This window comes from Rana temporaria, chromosome 8 (assembly GCF_905171775.1).
Source record: "Rana temporaria chromosome 8, aRanTem1.1, whole genome shotgun sequence".
Taxonomy (NCBI): Eukaryota; Metazoa; Chordata; class Amphibia; order Anura; family Ranidae; genus Rana; species Rana temporaria.
Window position 1 is genome coordinate 180,509,323 of NC_053496.1, and position 20,911 is coordinate 180,530,233.

At 46.5% G+C, this 20,911-nt stretch overlaps 2 protein-coding genes across 3 annotated transcripts in view; both read right to left on the reverse strand.

The window, feature by feature from the left end:
- The window catches only part of LOC120910566 (zinc finger protein 268-like), a 129,011-nt gene that overhangs the window by 82,075 nt on the left and 26,025 nt on the right, over positions 1–20,911 (reverse strand). The window lies entirely within an intron of this gene.
- On the reverse strand, positions 3,567–7,106 carry LOC120910023 (gastrula zinc finger protein XlCGF26.1-like). Of its 2 annotated transcripts, XM_040321861.1 has the most exons (4): positions 6,995–7,106; positions 6,735–6,876; positions 5,637–5,652; positions 3,567–5,573 (listed from the first exon to the last, which is right to left on the reverse strand). In XM_040321861.1, the coding sequence occupies exons 1-4, from the start codon at positions 7,064–7,066 to the stop codon at positions 3,980–3,982; spliced, it is 1,824 nt and encodes a 607-aa protein (XP_040177795.1). In that variant the 5' UTR covers positions 7,067–7,106; the 3' UTR covers positions 3,567–3,979. The 2 variants fall into 2 exon arrangements, with proteins under 2 accessions (XP_040177795.1, XP_040177794.1); XM_040321860.1 differs by having other exon boundaries at positions 3,567–5,652.

Here is a 20,911-nt window from a genome sequence, read left to right on the forward strand (position 1 = left end):
TCCCCTCCGTTGGTCCCCACACGCCCTTCCCCCCTGTAATTACTTAAAGTGTCAGACCACAATCCGCTACAGATTTTGCTTCAACCTCGCTCACTATAGTGCGCTATGTCCTGACACGCTAGTCACAGCTTAATCCCCTGAATTTGTAATCATTTATAGTAATTTGTAGTTACTTATAGTTGTATGCAGTTGCTATACAATTAGCTTAAGATTCGCTGATAGTTAGTAATTGTTGAGCATTTTCGTTAGTGACAGTCTTCAATCAGCATTCCGCTTCATCGCTTGGCATCGCTCACTGAAATGCGATTTTATGATTGACTGGTGGTTAGCGTTTAGATAGCATTTAAATAGCATTGGATTGGTGACAGTCTTCTATCAATCCTCCTTTATCAACAATCCGCTACAGCCACAGCTACAGCCGCGTTCACTAAGGTGCCTTTAAATAGTTAGCTGATAATTTAGCACTCAGATAACATTTCATTACATTACATTCAGGTTTAATCATTGATAGTCACTCTCTTCCTATCGGTTCACAGTCGGTGATCAGCTGCAGCTTCCCTCACTGAAGTACGCTGCACACAAATCCATATAAGCAGTAGATTTATAAGAAAAAGTCATATATTTGAGGTTATATAAGGCTGCTGAGAAGATTGTCATTTGTTATCAAAAATAGTCTAAGCTAATCAGACCATCTTACCATCGATAACAAAATGTTTTCATACTGGATAACCATCGGCAAAGAAAAGCAAAAGCAAAAGTAACTCACAGTTTGTTGCAGTCAATTACCGGAACATTTACAGGAGCTGGTTTTAACTATAGTTACCCATTGATGAACCTTTGAAAGAAGACGTCTGTAGTCTATAGTCTGTAGGACCCCTCCTGTACACCACTATCAGGGGCTACTAATAGCTAATCTTCTTGTCTCCTATCTCCTGCCTCATACGTATCTAAACGTCTCCCAGCCTTGGTGTTTGGGGACAATCAGCGCTCTGTGTGAGCTAGGTGAGGTTAGGAGAGCTGCGGGGGGTAGGGGGGAGGAAGGAAGGAAGGAAAGCCGCCACTTTCCACACACTATTCCCCACACTACCTGCTGTTACTAACTGTCAGCTATCAGCTATCAGCCGTCGGCATCACTATTGTGCTGCACTGCACGCTGACATGCCGACACGCTGACCTGCCGACTCGCTGACGACTCCCACGCACACACCGCTCACAACGCTGGGACAGACTGGGACAGACTGAGCAGACTGAGCATCCACACAGCCCTCGTAGCTCATGGATCGGCGCCTCCCAGAATCGAATGCCGTGTGTCCAGGAAACAGCATGGCGAAACTCCACCGCTCCATAAAAAGGTAGAGCAGCGGGCGGGGGGGAGCGGGGGGGAGCGGGGTGGAGGGTGCGGGGAGGACCGGCCTAGCACACGCCCGCGGGATCCATGGAGCCCACGGAGCTCCTCAAACTAGCAGCGCCTCCCAACGAGCGCACTCATCAGGCCCCTCCCTTTTCAACTTTTGTTACAAATGAATATGTGAAAAGTGTGGTGTGCATTTGTATTCAGCCCCCTCTGATACCTCTAACTAAAATCTAGTGGAACCAATTGCCTTCAGAAGTCACCTAATTAGTAAATAAATAGAACCCACCTGTGTGTTATTTAATCTCAGTATAAACACAGCTGTTCTGCGAAGCCCTCAGAGATTTGTTAGAGAACCTTAGTGAACAAACAGCATCATGAAGGCCAAGGACTGTATATGGCATCTGTAGTGGCTCCATGTATACTTCCGCTGACACCTGTGCAGAACTGTAACTTCTGGACTCTCCATCTCATTAATAAAACACCAATGGGTGAATCTCTATGAACTGATCACATTCCAATCATCTAAGAATTCTGATCATTTCGAAAAAAAAAAAAATTGGACCAAGAACAAAATATTGTAAAGTACAAAGCTTTCTTGTTTATTTTAAAAACTCATGAGAAATTAATAACATACAATAAAATTAAGCTTTAGCGGCGGTTCACACTGGGGCGGCACGACTTGCCGCGCGACTCTGCACGGCGATCTGCACACGACTTCAGAGGCGACTTGCAAAATGACTTCTCTATTGAAGTCAATGCAAGTCGCCCCAAAGTCGTACAAGAAACTTTTTCTAAGTCGGAGCGACTTGAGTCGCTCCTATTAGAACGGTTCCATAGTACAGAACGGAGCGCGACTTGTCAGGCGCCTAAGTCGCCCCTATGTGAACCGGCACTTAGGGGGTCTATTTATAAATGTTTTCACCCAACTTACAAAAAACACATTTTTAAACATAATTGAAGCAAAACTAAACTCTTCTATCGTTTTCAGCCAAGGAAGCCGCCATCTTGGCCTTTGAACTACCATGTTGCTGCTCAATGTGATCAATTATGACACCAGACATTTGATGGTTTAACATATGGTTGAGAGAACAACCAATGTGCCAGTTAGCATTTAATATGAATTAATTTACAAAGTTATTTACAACTCACAAATATCACCCTAAACATCCTCTTTGCTTCTCCCAAGACCTCCTTCTCTCTAACTCCCTTGTCATCTCCTCCCATGTTCCTCTCTAGGACTTCTCCCATCCTCTGGAACACTTTACCCCCAATTTTTCCCCCGGGGACTGTGATGCCATAAGGGGCGGGGTCACCAGGTGACATCAGCCGGTGACCACGCCTCATGCCTATATAAATCGTTGCGCACACAGCATAACAGCGGGAGAGAGCGTTGTGTCAACATCGGAAGAAGAGAACGGGGGAAGAAGACGACGGAGAAGATCGGGCCATCGGGCTAGTAAAAGAGCTGAAAGAAGATAGCGGAGGAGTCCGGCAAAAGGACACCGGAGAGCAGGAAAAGAACCGGAGAGTAGGAGAAGAGGCTGGAGAGAGCGGCGGGAGACAGAAGAGACCTCCGAAGTCGGAAGAAGACCCACGGAACTGCCTAATAAATAACTTTCAAAACCTGTCTAGTATGTTTTCTTATTGACACTCCCCCCCCAGGTGAATGGGTAGCGGTACGATGTACCCCATACTCATTTACATAAGGGGGCCCCCAGATCCCGGCCCCCCATCCTATTAAAGGGGGCTCTCGATTCTGATAAGCCCCCTGCCTGCAGACCCCCCGACAACCAACGGCCAGGGTTGTCGAGAAGAGGCCCTTGTCCTCATCAACATGGGGACAAGGTGCTTTGGGGTGTGGGGCTGCAGGGCGCCCACCCCCTATGTCGAAGGCATGTGACCTGGTACGGTTTGGGGGGGCGCTCGCTCGTCCTCACCCCCTTTCCTGACCGGCCGGGCTGCGTGATCGCATAAGGGTCTGGTATGGATTTTGGGGGAACCCCCACGCAGTTTTTTTGGCGTAGGGGTTCCCCTTTAAATCCGTACCAGACCTAAGAGCCTGATATGCTCTTGGAGGGGAAACCCATGCTGTTTTTTTATTTAAAATTTGGAGTGGAGTTCCCCTCATCATGATTCACACCAAACACAGTGCTTGGTATTGGCGGGGATCCAAGTCGGATCCCCGTACATTGAAAGTCGGACGTATGTCGGCTTCAAGTCATGTCGCTCATTGGGAAAGGAAAAAAATAATTTTTCCTTTCACGATGAGCCAGCCAGCACGGCGCTGGCTCCAGCGACGGGGCTCACAGGTGTCAGTCTCACCGATAACAGCGGCGAGATTGACACAATATCACAGTCACCTACTGTACTCCCCCCCCTTGCAGTTGAATAAAGACGTCACACAGGGGAGCTTGGTTATGGCCCATGCGCGAGATTTCCTACAGGGAAACAGTAAGGGCGGAAATGACGTCAGAAACGACATCAGAAAACAGCAGTACAAATGGCGCTGTCAATACCCGGAAACACTGAGAAGAAAAACATCATAAAAAAGGTATTTGCAGGCACTCTGAACACGAATAGGGACCTTCACCCGTGTGAATTCTCCAGTGTTTTACAAGGGCTCCTTTATAAGAGTTCCCTCTTCAACAAGTGCTCCTTCCTGAGCGAAAGATCCGGACCTGTGTGAATTTTCTGGTGTGTGACAAGGCTTCTTTTATGAATGAAAGATTTCCCGCACTCTACACATGGATAAGGACGCTCACCTGTGTGAATTCTCTGGTGTTCAACAAGTACACCTTCCTGAGCAAAAGCTTTCCCGCACTCTGAACATGGATAAGGACGCTCGCCAGTGTGATTTCTCTGGTGTACAATAAGTCTTTCTTTTTTAAAGAAACCTTTCTCGCACTCCGAACAAGGGAAAGGACGCTCACCTGTGTGAATTTTCTGGTGTTCAGTAAGGTTTCCCTTTTTAAGGAAACGTTTCCCGCACTCTGAGCAAGAGAAAGGACGCTCACCAGTGTGAATTCTTTGATGGGAAACCAGGACTGATTTACGAATGAAACTTTTCTCGCACTCTGAACATTGATAGGGACGCTCACATGTGTGGATTTTCTGGTGTACAATAAGTTGTTGTTTCTGAGTGAAACATTTCCCGCACTCTGAACATGAATAGGGACGCTCACCAGTGTGAATTCTCTGGTGTTCAACAAGTTCTCTTTTACGAGTAAAACTTTTCCCACACTCTGAACATGAGAAAGGACGCTCACCAGTGTGCATTATCTGATGTCCAAGAAGGTTTTTCTTTTCAATGAAACATTTCCCGCACTCTGAACATAAATACGGATGCTCACCTGTGTGAGTTCTCTGGTGTATAATAAGGGTTGCTTTTTCAAGGAAATCTTTTCTGCACTCTGAGCAAGAGAAAGGACGCTCACCGGTGTGAATTCTATCATGTACATTAAGTGCCTCTTTTTTATGGAAGCTTTTCCCGCACTCTGAAGAAGAAAACGGACGCTCACCTGTGTGAGTTCTCTGGTGTATAATAAGGGTTTCTTTTTTAAGGAAACCTTTCCCGCACTCTGAACAAGAGAAAGGACGCTCACCAGTGTGAATTCTTTGATGGGAAAGCAGGACTGATTTCCGAATGAAACTTTTCCCGCACTCTGAACATTGATAGGGACGCTCACCTGTGTGAATTTTCTGGTGTACATTAAGTTGTTGTTTCTGAGTGAAACATTTCCCGCACTCTGAACATGAATAGGGACGCTCACCAGTGTGAATTCTCTGATGTTTAAGAAGGTTTTCTTTTTTAAGGAACCCTTTCCCACACTCTAAACATGAGAAAGGACGTTCACCGGTGTGAATTTTCTGGTGCCTGCGAAGGTTTTTGTTTGTAGTGAAAGATTTTCCGCACTCTGAACAAAGGAAAGGACGCTCACCAGTGTGACTTCTCTGGTGTCCAATAAGATCTTTTTCACGTTTGAAACATTTCTCGCACTCTGAACATGAGAATGAACGCTCTCCTGTGTGAACCTTCTTATGGCTTGAAGAAGATGTCTGTGGATTTGATGGATCTGGTGATCTGTCAGCACTGTGAGAACTTGGATGGACCTCTGATGTCATAGTATGGGATTTATCAGAAGGTTCCTCAGTATTGGAAGGATCTGATGATCTAACCAACCAATCAGAGGTGACTTTGGGAGAATATTGTGGAATGTCGGTATCTTCTGCCTTACAATCTGGAGATATAATAAGATGTCCCTCCAATGGATTTATATTCCAGAAACACCGTCCATCTGCTGGAAAGCAATATTTAATAGAAGTCATATCTGTTCTCATACATCTTGTATTCAGAAGTCATATGTATACATTGGGCAAGATGGTCAGAGAGAGAAAACATACTACAAGGGGGAAAAGAAATGTAAAAAAAACAACAACAAATGAAACCATTTAACCAACAAATGGCAGTTGGATTGCCGGAGTAATCATCTAGGTAAGGAAAACGCCAACTACGGCGCCCATGTTTGAGAGCCTCATAATAAGTACAACAGGGTCACATGGAGCCCTCAAGTTCTACATTGTCTCTGATACATCAGTTGGATAAAGATAAGAAATTGTAGATAAATCCTTTACATGGTGTACAGTATCTCCTCCCCATTTGTTGGGAACATGACGTTATATTGAGGAATGGAGATGGACCTTTCATATGGTATACAGTATCTCCTCCTCATTTGTTGGGAACATGACGTTATATTGAGGAATGGAGATGGACCTTTCATAGTCTTCTACGGGAACGTGTTCTAGCAGATTGGAAGAGCTTCTATAGTTTGTAAGAATCATTGTAGAATGTTGATCTGGGGAATTATCTGCCTTTTGGAACAAAGAAGGAACTCTTTTAACTTAATGAATTATGGACGCACTTTATGTGGATTTTCTGTCCTTCCCTGGGTCAACTTTGGATTTTTTTACTCAGTGAACACATACACACATATATTATTTATGGTCATGGCCCTATGATCGAGAGGGAAGTGAATCACATAAACACGCGACAAGACTTACAACATAAATAGACCTGGAGTGTGCCTTGATGGTCTGGTCGGAATGCCCAGAAAAAGGGGGCATACAGGAGATAGATAATGGTAGTTGTGTGGAAGGATGTGTTTGAGAACTGCCTTGAAAAGGGAAGGGTGGGAGGGTATCGTGCACTGGAACCGACAGTGAGTGTGGCTGAGTGCTCTGTTTAAATAGTCTCCGGGCTCCTCCCATAAACTCAGGCCACCATTTTGGCCTTCTAATATATATATTTCAATCCATGTAATTACATGCTTTATGCTTAGATAAGTAGAATGTGAACTTTCTTCATTTAATGTTTATGACTTACTTGTGTCCTTATGTAGAGAAGATTCCTCCTGTTTATTTTCCATAATCATCTCCCCCTCCTCCATAGACTGCTGATTTCCACTCACCAACCTCTCTTCTTCTTCCTCTTTACCCTCAACTTTGATGTCTTTCCGTTCTTCATTCTAAATTCCAGAGATGATAAAATATAACATCTGGAAACACTGCTGCCAATAATAAGAGATGACACAGAAGAATGTCCTCATATAGAATTATTGTTTTGTTTTTCCAGGTCCCATCTACCTGATCATTCTCTGTATAGTGGTGATCTTCCCATGTAGAATTCTGGGAATACAGAGGACAACTCTCCTCCATAGACTGCTGATGTCTGGTCACCAACGTCTCTTCTTCTTCCTCTTTAACCTCAACCTTAACGCCTTTTATTTTTTCACCCTAAACCCCAAAAATAAAATAATACATTTGTACAAAGGAGCAAGAGATGGCATATAGGAATGTTACCCAATATCGCAAATATATTTTTACATCTACATGCTCAGTCCCACCTACCTGATGATGGTGAGAGATGGTGTGACCTTCCTGTGTGGAATCCCGGGAATACAGAGGATGGGGACATCTCTCTGGTGGGTTCCCATTACTGGATCCATCTGTAGGAAACACACACACTGACTGAATACATTGTTTCTATGTATTTATCAGATGATGGGGGATCTAGGTGGAGCCTCCGTACTGCTCTCTCCTTTACAATAAAGTCTCCTCTTACCCGGTGATGTGAGGGGCGGCTGATTCTCCATCATGACGTCCTTGTAGAGATCCTTGTGTCCTTCTAAATACTCCCACTCCTCCATGGAGAAATAGACAGTGACATCCTGACACCTTAGAATAATCAGGAGATATAATTAGGATGTATCCGGTCTATAAACCAGAGGCTCTGGATGGACAGTTGGATAAATGGCTCTATATTTAGGATGTATCCGGTCTATAAACCAGAGGCTCTGGATGGACAGTTGGATAAATGGCTCTATATTTAGGATGTATCTGGTCTATAAACCATAACAGACATCACAGTGACTATGGAGGAAGAGGACGGGCATGACGGGGGTTACTGGGTGTAAATAGAAAATAATATCTTATTACCTCCTCTGCTGCCAGTTCCAGGCAGGAATGTCTCCTCTCTACTTCCCTCCAATTCCGTTTTACTGGGAACGTTCTCCTATTTACTCTTCAAAAACACTTCTTGTCCATATATTATGTAACTTCCTGTCCGTACCTCACATCACTTCCTGGTAGTAGATACCTCACTTCCTGTCTGTGTGTTCCAAGAGAGATCACCACCTTGTGTTGAATATAAATACTGCAGTCTACTTTATGTTTCATCACATTCCCCGCAGCCTCCTGATCCATTCCTCTATCATGCTCCCATGCTTAAAGGGGTGGTTCACCCTAAAAACGACTTTTTCTTATTACACTGGCCCCCCACATTACAATACGATTAAGGCTATTATTATTTTTTTGATGCTGTACATACCTTTGTACAGCATATTCACTCGTGGCATCCGGGTTGTGAGTCCCGCGGGAGTGGGCGTTCCTAACATGTCTGTGATTGACGTTTTTACCAAAAACGAGCTCCCCCCCGTCGCGTAAGCCGCGTCACGATTGGCGAAAGGAGCCGAACGGCGATGCGCATGCGCAGTATAGCGCCGACTCGCCGTTCGGCTCCTTTCGCCAACCGTGACGCGGCTTACGCGACGGGGGGAGCTCGTTTTTGGTAAAAACGTCAATCACAGACATGTTAGGAACGCCCACTCCCGCGGGACTCGCAACCCGGATGCCACGGGTGAATATGCTGTACAAAGGTATGTACAGCATAAAAAAAAAATAATAATAGCCTTAATCGTATTGTAATGTGGGGGGCCAGTGTAATAAAAAAAAGTAGTTTTTAGGGTGAACCACCCCTTTAATAAAGAGCCACAGGTTTGCAGAGAAGGAAATGTTCTGGTGTTCAGTGCAGAGCAACAGGATCACAGTAGAAAAGAATGTGCAACTCTGATGTCTATAGACGTAATATCAGAAAATGTGTTTAATTTTCAGCCAACAGATATTTAAATGTCTCCGGCGTCGGATGAGTTGGCACTGCGGAGCACCTCTGATCAGAGCACAGATTAAATAGATTTGGGATGGTTTGGCAAAACGTTTATTATCTGTAATGCCGGAGTTTTCTGTGTTCAAAAGTGGAACCCAATTGGGGTTGATTTACTAAAACTAGAGAGTGCAAAATCTGGTGCAGCTCTGAAGAGAAACCAATCAGCTTCCAGGTTTTATTGTCAAAGCCTAATGGAACAAGCTGAAGTTAGAGTGCTGAGTGTAGGCCAAAATTTACCCCAGCCATTAAGGTCAGGGGAGCAGATTACACCATTGGCAGTTTCCCAGTTGTGGGAAATTGCACAAATGAAGTCCTTGGACTGACCCTTCTCATCAGGAACCTTTCCCTGTGCTAGTCACTTTCCTTAAAGCGGACGTTCACCCTAAAAACATGTATATACCATTCCATCCAGCATACTGCCGACATGTACAGTATGCTGGGTTTTTTTCGCTGTACATACCGCCGTATAGCTATTTCCCCCCCGGCTTCTGGGTAGTGGCTCCCGCAGGACTATGCGTTTCTATTCAGAGACTAAGTGACTGACGTGATGACAAAAGCTTCCCCCCGGCGCATAAAGTGCGTCACCAGTTTCCGAAAGAAGCCGAACTGCGAGTCAGCTCTATACGGCGCCTGCGCACCGACGTTCGGCTTCTTTCGGAAACTGGTGACGCACATTATGCGCCGGGGGGAAGCTTTTGTCATCACGTCAGTCACTTAGTCTCTGAATAGGAACACCCAGTCCCGCGGGAGCCACTACCCGGAAGCTGGGGGGGGGGGGGGAATAGCTATACGGTGGTATGTACAGCGAAAAAAAAAAAATCCAGCATACTGTACATGTCGGCAGTATGCTGGATGGAATGGTATACAGCCCTCAAAATTTACACTCGCCTGCTCGCATTTTGCGAGTAAATTTTGAGGGCTGGCGAGTGTGGGCTGCCTGGGAGCAGGGGGGGGCGAGCAAGGAGAGGAGCCGCCGCCGGCGTTTGGTTGTTCAAAGTGCAGGGAACATAACGGCTTTCAATTCAATAGCTGTGTTCCCCACTGCGCTGTCATATACAGCCCCTCCCCCTTGTCCGGGCACTTCGATAGACAGATCACCCATCCCAGGATTGGACGGGTGATCTGTCTATCAAAGTTTCCTGGACAAGGGGGGAGGGCTGTATATGACGGCTTGCGGCGGGGAACACAGCTATTAAATTGAAAGCTGTTATGTTCCCCACGCTTTGAACAACCAGGCGGCGGCTCCGGCTCCTCTCCTCTCACCCAGCACAGGTAGGCTGCTATGGGGACATTTTACTGCAATTGGGACATTTTACTGCAATTGGGACAGTGGCTGCATTGGTAGACATGGGCAGGCTGCATTTTTGGGCACGGATAAAGTTGTTGTTAATATTTATTTTTATAACCTAATTCTGCATAAAACATTTAAGTGTAATTTCATGAGATAATTTATGAGGGCATGTCTAGGGGCGGCACATGGTAGGGGTTGGGTGGGGCAACTGGTGGCGAGTACGCCTTGAGGCCTGGCTAGTAGCTCAGGACTTGAAATTTTGAGCCCTGTGGTATATACATGTTTTTAGGGTGAACCTCCGCTTTAAGGACTCATTTACACTTGCTTTGGCTTCAACACACTTTAAAACGCCTACCGCTTCTACATGTGATGTGTTTTTGATGCTTCAGTGGAGCTTCGATGATGCTTTAGTGGTGCTTGAAGCAAGTATGATCATAAACATCTATGGAGGCTTTGAAAACGCTTTGAAGCTCCACTAAAGCAACATGGGGTATCATTTTTGAAGTGAACCCGAAGCAATGAAAAAGCAAGGTGTAAACAGGACCATTTTATTTAGTGACAGGAGCTTTGACTGATGTTCAGAGAGCTTTACCTAAAGCGTGTCTGAAGCCTTGTTTTGAACCAAGTGTAAACCAGCCGTAACAAGTGTGGTCTCTGTCCTTTACCATCACTTGCTCCAGGTGCACCCGAAAGGTGTAGGTCCCATATTTTATACAGTCCCACACCAAGATGGCTGCCAAAGGTGAACAGAAGTTGAGGTGTTCAATCAGACAGATGTCACTTGTGACTGAGACACCCTGGGAGTCAATGAGGAAACAGCTCTGCTCTGTCTGTATGATGGCACAATGGCCCGGATTCAGGTACGACTTGCGCATTATTTGCGGAGGCACAGGGCAACGATTTTGCCCTACCCCCCCGCAAATAATTTGCGCTGCACTCGATTCACGGAGCAGTAGCTCCGTAAATTGCGAGGGCGCGCCGGCAAAATTGCCCGGCGTAAGCGCGCGCAATGTAAATGATCCCGCCGGGGGCGGGAATCATTTAAATTAGGCGCGCTCCCGCGCCGAGCGTACAGCGCATGCTCCGTCGGGAAACTTTCACGACGTGCATTGCGGCAAATGACGTCGCAAGGACGTCATTTGCTTCAAAGTGAACGTGAATGGCGTCCAGCGCCATTCACGATTCACTTACGCAAACCACGTAAAATTCGAACGTCGCGACGCGGGAACGCAGGGTATCCTTTAGCATTGGCTGCCCCTGCTTTTAGCATGGGCAGCCTTACGCTAAAGACGCCGTACGCAACCGACGTAACTTGCGTACGCAGGGGGCGCGCAACATTGTGAATCGGCGTAAGTATGCAATTTGCATACTATACGCTGACCACAATGGGAGCGCCCCCTAGCGGTCAACGCAAGAATGCAGCCTAAATTCTGCGTGGCATAAGAGCCTTATGCCACGCAGATTTTAGGCTGCAGTCGGCGTAACAAGTTCTCTGAATCAGGAGAACTCGTTACGCCGGCGCAAGTCAGCAATTGCGCTGCGTAACTATGGTTACGCAGGCGCAATTGCTTACTGAATCTGGGCCAATGACATCTACTGGACACGAAGGAAAACATAAACCTGCCTACACGTTTGCCAATACCAATTGGGCCTGCACCCTTAAAAAAAATAGTTTTACATTATTACAAGCAAGGAAACAATTAAAGGCCGTCTGCAGCCATACGCTCTCATCTCCTCCCTGACAACTTCTGTGTGAGGAGAGGAGAGCCGATCGCCTAGCAACCGGCTCTCTATTTACGTCACATGATTGGACACAGCCATCATGTGATCAGGAGGGCCAATCACAGTGCCCTCCCGCCGAGGGTTGCCACCTGTCCGGGATTCACCCTGGACAGTCCGGTTTTTACATCCTCTGCCCGGGTTTCTGACTGCCTGTCACCCGGACACCAGCCACCAGGGCACCCATCAAAAATTCGTATAACACCCCCATAAAAGTGTAATCAGAAATTAGGATCCATGACATGTATCAGAATGTCACCTATATTTACATATATGTAACTGTCTGGGTGGAAACAGCCCTAATTACAAGGGACTTGTTTCTCTCTGTGGAGGGATACAGAACCTCCTGGCCGCATAACCGATGCTCTGCTTCTAGTCCCGGCTACTGGAGCCCTGCCAGGACTGTTCACTGTTTACAGAGAGTGCTGTGAGGGAGTTTGGGCGGGAAGAGGAAGGAGCTGCACGGTGTGTGAGGGGACAGAGAGGGGAGGAGAGAAGATGGCTGCCCATTACCAAACTATTCATGTAAGTATTCCTCTCACAGTATGTTGTGTCAAGTGTATTTATGCACGTGTGTTGTGTATCTGAGTGCATGTATGTATCTCAGTGTGTGTGTGTATATACTGTATGTGTGTGTATGCATGTATATACCTCAGTGTGTGTGTGTGTATATACTGTATGTGTGTGTATGTATATAATTGAGCATATGTACTGTATATATGTGAGTGTGTGTATATATCTGAGTGTATACAGATGTGTGTGCGAGTGTATATATCTGAGTGTGTATATACTGTAGGTATGTATGTATGTTTCTTAGTGTATATATATATACACTATCTCAGTGTTTCTTTACAGTATGTGTGTATGCATGTATCGTATCTCAGTATATATTTAATATGTGCATGTACTGTATGTAATTACCGTATTTATCGCGGTATAACGCTCTCCCGCGTATAGTGGCCCCCAATCCTGTGGAAAAAAAGTTTTTTTGTACTTACAGTTTTGGTGTCTTGCGCGGCGTCCATCGGCGGCCTCGTTGGGTCCGGCGTCCTTCTGCGGCTTCGGGTGTCCTCTTCGGCGGGTCCGGCGTCCGTCTTCGGCGGGTCTGGTGTCCTCTTCGGCGGGTCGGGTGTCCTCTTCGGCGGGTCTGGCGTCCTTCTGCGGCGTCCTCCCCGCTCGTTTCCCGCCACGAGTTTGAATACTGCGCCGGCATATACCGAGCGCAGTACACTCGTGTATCTTCGTGCAGGCTCGGCAACTGTGGCGCTGACGTCCTGTACGCTCAGGACGTCAGTGCGAGAGGCGCAGAGACTGCCCGAAGATACACGAGTGTACTGCGCTCGGTATATGCCGGCGCAGTATTCAAACTCGTGGCGGGAAAGCGGGTATCGGCGTATATCGCGCACCCACGATTTTGCCCTGATTTTGAGGGCAAAATAGTGCGCGGTATACGTTGATAAATACGGTAAGCATATGTATATATCTCAGTATCTGTATACATTTGAGTATGTATGCATGTTATTAAAGCTGCTTTCACACTGGGGGCAGGGGCGGCGGTAAAGTCGTTTTTGCAGAGGTAGCTGCCAAAAAAGGGTTAAAACCTTGGCGGTTTAGTTTGAGCTGCCCATTCATTTCAATGGGCAGGAGCGGTGTACACACCGCTCCAAAGATGCCGCTTGCAGGAGTTTTTATAACGTCCCGCCAGCGCATTGCCTCGGGCTTTCACACTGAGACTGCAGGGGAGACGTTTTTCAGGTGCTATTTTTTTTTAGACCAAAAGCGCCTGAAAAACACCAGTGTGAAAGGGGTCTAACTGAACATATTTCTATATCTGACGTATGTAATTTACTATATATACAATATATATGGAATAGTGTGTTAATTGTTTTTAAGTGTATGTATATATGGGAAGAATTGTTAATTAACCACTTCCCTACCGCCTCATTGTGAAATGACGGCGGCAGGGACCCCTTCTCGATCCGGGTGGACGTCATATGACATCCTGCGTTCCCGGCGATCTAGGGCCGACGCCGACGCTCGTGGCCCGGCGCGGGTGCCCGGCGGCCGCGATTGCCGCCGGGTGCCCGCGATTGTCGGTAATCACGGCAGGAGTGTGGATGTGTGTGTGTAAACACACAGATCCACCTCCTGTCAGTGGTGAGGAGACCAATGTGTGTTCCCAGTACAGAGGAACACACATCGGTCTCCTCCCCTTGAGAGTCCCCTCCCCCCTACAGTTATAACACACCTTAGGGACACATATTAACCCCTTCAACGCCCCCTAGTGGTTAACCCCTTCCCTGCCAGTCACATTTACACAGTAATCAATGCATATTTATAGCACTAATCGCTGTATAAATGTGAATGGTCCCAAAAACGTGTCAAAAGTGTCCGATATGTTCGCCGCAATGTCACGGTGACAGTAAAAAAAAACGCGAATCGCCGCCAATACTAGTAAAAAAATTAATTAAATAAAAATGCCATAAATCTATCACCTATTTTGTAGACGCTATAACTTTTGCGCAAACCAATCAATATATGATTATTGCGATTTTTTTTACCAAAAATATGTAGAAGAATACGTATCGGCCTAAACTGAGGGAAGAAAAAGTTTTTTTTTTAAAAATTGTGACATTTATTAAATAAAAAAGTAAAAAATATTGTGTTTTTTTTTTTAAATTGTCGCTCTTCTTTTGTTTATAGCGCAAAAAATAAAAACCGCAGAGGTAGTCAAATACCACCAAAAGAAAGCTCTATTTGTGGGAACAAAATGATAAAAAAATTGTTTGGGTACAGTGTAGCACGACCGCGCAATTGTCATTCAAACTGCGACAGTGCTGAAAGCTGAAAATTGGCTTGGGCAGGAAGGTGCGTAAGTGCCTGGTATGGAAGTGGTTAAAGTTTAAGTTCAACTTCTGGAGAAAAAATTCCCATTTTATTGCAGGTAAAAAATGTGCAAATATATATATTTTTTTATAAGTAACCTCTGAATAAATGACGCAGCCTTGTGGGCACACACTGTCATTGGGGGAGATGCTGAACATGTTACATGCTACGGGTATAACATGTAACTTGTTCAGAAGGGTGAACTCAGCCATTTATTTTAGTGGCCAAGGGGTAGTAAAACCCGTGCTCAGGGAAGAGGGCTGTGCTGGGAGATGGAATTTGGTGGGGGAAGGATTTGTGCTAGAAGGAGGAATTCGGGCTTAGAGGAAGGAGAGGATTTTTTTTTAGAAGCCTTGTCCATCTCACTACCCCCCTGTCCACTCCCACTCCAAGGTCTTTAACAATCCTATTGTCTATATAGTGTATACTAAAAACAAATGTTGTGCGCCAGTAAAGTGTTCGGGTTTGGCTTGAAGAAAAGGTGGCAACCAGGGCTCAAGTCCTGCGGGAACGCGTGGGAACGGAGTCCCTGCACTTTTTTCACAGCAGGAACTCGGTTCCCTTTGCAGGACTAGAGCAGCCGAGCCGCCCGAGCCAATCCTTCAGTAAGCGGCGATGCCCAGCTCGAGTCACTGTCAGGGGCAGGCGAACCTTAGTAATCCTTTATGTTACTGGCCGCTTCCTGTATATGGATTAATCGGGTAGTGTGCGGGTATTCTGTCACTTCCTCGATGCCGCAATGTCTCCTGGGAGCTTTTGTCATTGTTCCCAGAAGACTTTGCGGAGATCTACCGCAAGTTATCGCGGGATTTAGAAAGAACTTGCTTAAAAAAAAAACATGCGTTTTAGTAATTATGCATATGAGGGTATAATTTTTTTTTTTTTGGTGGGGGAGTGGATCTTGGGTGGGAGTTCCCACACTTTTTTCCCCAGGACTTGACCCCTGGTGGCAACCCTAGATGCGCCGTGTCCGGGTGACACGAGCGCATCGGGATCGCGCCGCTGCACGGGCAGGGGTGCCCAATCTTTTGTGGAACGAGGGCCACTTTAGCGACTTGGTAACTGGTTGTGGGTCACAATGAGCTTAGCGGAGAGATGACAGGTCTGTGTCCACTCTGCATATGCAGAGCAGACACAGCCCACTCTACTCTATGGGCCCTCCGATATGAAATCGTCCAGACAGAAGAGGACAGATCCCCTAGGTGGGGAGCCCGTTTACATCTCCCGCAAATGGACGGTTCAATTGGGTTTACCTGAAAAACAGACAGGCAGACCCGATCTTATGAAAGGGGCCTAAGGCGTGTCACAATGATGCACTGCGGTTTTCCTGCACCTCAACTCAATCTTCACTTCTGAGGCCGGGTTCACACTTGTCCGACAAACGCTCCGACATTGGGAGATCATGTCGCATGACGTGTGAAAATCAATGTTTCCCTATGAGAGCCGTCTTAACTGGTCCGACACAAGTCGGTCCGACTTTGAAAACGCTCCCTGTACTACTTTGGTCTGACATTGATCCTACTTCAGCCCATTGAATATCATTGAAGTCGGACCAAAGTAGGATCCTTGGGCCAGATCCTCAAAAGGGTTACGCCGTCGTATCCCTGTTTCTAACTATGGAACTGATCCACAGAATCAGTTTTCCATAGTTAGGCAGAAGATCCGGCATGTGTAAGGGACTAACACTGCCGGATCTTAGTATGCAGTACCGCATCCGCCGCTAGGGGCATTTCGTGTCGAAATGCCGCCTCGGGTATGCAAATTAGCACTTACGGAGATCCACAAAGCTTTTCAGCTTCATTTTTTCTCCGTAAGTTTTAGTTTGCAAACGCAAAATTAGGGCTGCTTTTACAAAGTGTAAACTGTTTACACCATGTAAAAGCAGACCCTTCTGTCCAGCGACGCGTTTTTTTTTTTGTTTTGAATTTTTTTTTTCCCGCCGTATCTTTTTTTTTTTTCGACGCAACTTTATTGACCCGTCGCGATCCACAAAGCTCGGCGTGACGTAATTTCGCGCTATGCACGTCGGGAAAACGACGTCACGAGCAAGCGCAGTATGGCCGGCGCGGGAGCGCGCCTAATTTAAATGGGAATCGCCCCCAGTTGAAGAGGAACGCCTTGCGCCGGAAGGATTTAAGTTACACCGCTCAAAATTTCTAGGTAAGTGCTTTGTGGATCGGGCACTTAGGTAGAGATTTTGCGGCGGTGTAACTTAAATGCCAAAAATTACGTTGCGCCGGGTTTTTGAGGATCTGGCCCTTGTCCTTACCATCCGACTTTTGACATCCGACATGGTGATTACAGCAGCAGTAAAAATAATTTATCTCAGTCTGGGATTGTTTTGATTGGTCAAAGAACAAGTCAGACTATCACAAAGTCGGATCAAAGTAGTATGCTGTTCATGAAAGTCGGATGGATGTATGACCAATGTAGGACCAATGTCGCAGAGCAAAGTAGGATGAAAGTTGTACTGCTGTCGTGTAGTATAGTGTGAACCCAGCCTGACTCAGGATTCCTGCATGTAACACTGGCTGCTGTCTGTCCTCCAGGGCTGGTACTGCAGGTGGGACCTGCTGGCTGGTACTGCTAGTGGGTCCTGTTGACTGGTACTGCTGGCTGGTAATGCCAGTGCATACTGCTGGTGGGTCCTGCTGGCTGGTACTGCAAGTGGGTCCTGCTGGCAATGCCAGTGGGTACTGCAGGTGGGACCTACTGACTGGTACTGCTAGCGGTTCTTGCTGGCTGGTACTGCTGGTGGGTCTTGCTGACTGGTATTGCTGGTGGGTCTTGCTGACTGGTACTGCTGGTGGGTCCTGCTGACTGGTACGGCAGGTGGGTCTTGCTGGCTGGTACTGCCAGTGGGTACTGCAGGTGGGTCCTACTGACTGGTACTGCTAGTGGGTCTTGCTGGCTGGTACTGCTGGTGGGTCCTGCTGACTGGTACGGCAGGTGGGTCTTGCTGACTGGTACTGCTGGTGGGTCCTGCTGACTGGTACGGCAGGTGGGTCTTGCTGGATGGTACTGCCAGTGGGTACTGCAGGTGGGTCCTACTGACTGGTACTGCTAGTGGGTCTTGCTGGCTGGTACTGCTGGTGGGTCCTGCTGACTGGTATTGCTGGTGGGTCCTGCTGACTGGTACGGCAGGTGGGTCTTGCTGGCTGGTACTGCTGGTGGGTCCTGCTGACTTGTATTGCTGGCTGGTTTCCAACCAACCATTCCTAAGCATCATTGTGACATGAGCCAGCACTGGAAGAAGCATTCAGCTGCAGTAGAGAGCAGAGCCGATGCTTCCTATATCGCTCCAGTCACAGGCGGAGTACATTTGGTATTATTCCACCTATACAGGAAGCATCGGTTTTGCTCCCTCTAGTGCCAGCTCAGTTTGTTACACTGATGCTCGGGGATGGCGGGTCGGGACTTGCGATCTGTACTTGCCGACTCACCATCCCAAAGCAGGAAGTGGCGGGCCAAATCAGAGGGCGCTGTGGGCCAGCGGTTGAACACCCCTGCCGTAGGGTCTCTGCTGAAAAATATTTATTTAATGTTTGGGGGGTTATAGGTAATTTTATAGCAAAAAATACGGATTTAAACACAAAAAGTGCCAAAAAGGCCTGGTCTTCAAGTTGCTAATACATATTCAGGGGATGTAATAATACAGTATGTATGCAAAACTGAAACTACTCCATTTTACGTTCTATATGTTTATTTTAGGATTAATATTTTTTATTTACAAAGAACTAATTTTCTTTATTATCACACGCTAATTATATTTCATGTACAATACAAAAGATGAAAAAAATATAACGAAAAACAGCAACACATTGACAGCGTTTTAAAATGTAAATTTTTCACAAAAGTATGAAAGACAAACTGAAAATTGATGCATAAAATAATAAAGTAAATATGGTAACTCTTTAAATATACATTTGGATCTGCTTTAAAATGCATTAGCAATATATACACAGGACCCATTAATTAAATATCCGTCATGTTGTGTCGGTGTTATGAGGAACACCAAGGAACATGTCCCATTCTAGTAAATTTACACATCGGACGTCATCGTAAATTATTCTTGCTAGAAAATCCATGAGATAAAGAAACCAATCTCTCGATTAGTATCGTTAGGGATCGAAACTTCCTCTTCTCACCGGGGATTCCGCACTTGTGCCCGGTAAGTGCTCAGTGTATAGAGTAGAGCCCAGATCTGAGACCTCAGCCCTGACCAGCTGATCACAGCTTGGGCCCCGTACACACGACCAAGTTTCTCGTCAGAATTCAGCCAGAAACTCGATCGGAGCTGAATTCTGCCGAGAAACTCGGTCGTGTGTACACTTTCGGCCGAGGAAGCCAAATAGAGAACATGTTCTCTATTTCCTCGTTGTTCAATGAGGAAAGTTGGCTCGCCGAGATCCTCGGCGGCTTTACACAGAACTCGACGAGCAAAACGATGAGTTTTGCCCGTCGAGTTCCTCGGACGTGTGTACGGGGCCTCAGATTTATACCACAGATTGGAACTTTCACTGCCGAAGGATTCTACCACCAGGAATGATTGTACTAGGAGAGGACCTTCAGAACTCATCGGTTCCAATCTCTTTCGAAGTTTTACACTGCAATGCTGAAAAGTCCCCACCACACATTGTTCACTCAATAATAACCACATCCTGGATGAGACGTTCTTCTATGATCAGGGTCTACGTCCCTGTGACAGGAGTCACTTTGGGTGGGGGGTTTGTGCAACTCAGCTTACCTTGGAGAGCTCTGGAAACTTTGGCCCGGATTCAGAAAGGACATACGACGGCGTATCTCCAAATACGCCGTCGTAAGTCCGAATGTGAGGCGTTGTATCTATGCGCCTGATTCAAAGAATCAGATACGCCAGAATTTGTCCAAGATACGACTGACGTAAGTCTCTTACGCTGTCGTATCTTGGGCGCATATTTACGCTGGCCGCAAGGGGCGCTTCCATTGATCTACGTGTCGAATATGCAAATGACCGAGATACGCCGATTCGCGAACAAACTTGCGCCCGTCGCTGTAATCTACGCCGTTTACGTAAGGCGTACGTCCGGCATAAAGTTAAACCACCATACAGGAGGCGCAGCCCATGCAAAGGTATGGACGTCGGAACAGCCGTCGTATTTTACGTCGTTTACGTAAGTCGTATGTGAATGGGGCTGGGCGTAGGTTACGTTCACGTTGTTGCCATTGAGCCGTCGTATCTTAGGGCGTAAATTCAACGTGATTCTGAGCATGCGCGCATGCGCCGTTCATTCGGGAATTCATTTACACGGGGTCACAGGTAATTTTAATACAACACGCCCACTACCTTCCCAATTTGAATTAGGCGGGCTTACGCCGGCCCATTTACGTTACGCCACCGTAACTTAGGGAGCAAGTGCTTTGTGAATACTGTACTTGCCTCTCTATGTTACGTCGGCGTAGCGTATATGAAATGCGCTACGCCCGCACAGAGATACGCCGCTATCTGTGAATCTGGGCCTATGTGTCCAGCTTCCCCGGACCCTCTTATGTGTAATTCACCCTGTGTCTCTAATAGGGGCACAGGGTGACCGAGAAATACAGTGTGGTCTGTACTAATCGGACTCACGGTATAGCCACATTGGAATGTTGTGTGTGTATATATATATATATTGTATATTGTCTAATTTTGCAGATCCTCAAAGAAATTACGCCGGCGTATCTGTTGATACGCTGCGTAATTTAAAATTTTGCGCGTTGTATCTTTGTTTTGGTATTCACAAAATAAGATACGACGACATCTGTGTTAGATCCGACAGGCGTACGCCTTAGTACGCCGTCGGATCTTAGATGCAATTTTTCTGCACCCGCTAGGTGGCGTTCCCGTCGTATTCCGCGTCGAGTATGCAAATTAGCTATTTCCAACGATCCACGAACGTACGAGCGGCCGTCGCATTTTTTGACGCCGTTTCCGTTTGGCTTTTTCTGGCGTATAGTTAAAGCTGGTGGCATACTCAATGTTAAGTATGGCCGTCGTTCCCGCGTCTAATTTTGAAAATTTTACGTCGTTTGCGTAAGTCGTCCGTGAATGGGGCTGGACACCATTTATGTAAACGTCGAAAAC

What these genes read in the sequence shown, in the direction of transcription:
- LOC120910023 (XM_040321860.1), bottom strand. Translation starts at nt 7,066, where the DNA reads ATGGAGGAGAGTTGTCCTCTGTATTCCCAGAATTCTACATGGGAAGAT. An exon ending in ACTATACAGAGAATGATCAG is followed by an intron (nt 6,877 to 6,994) that starts GTAGATGGGACC and finishes TCTGGAATTTAG; the next exon opens with AATGAAGAACGGAAAGACAT. An exon ending in TTCTCTACATAAGGACACAA is followed by an intron (nt 5,653 to 6,734) that starts GTAAGTCATAAA and finishes ATTGCTTTCCAG; the next exon opens with CAGATGGACGGTGTTTCTGG.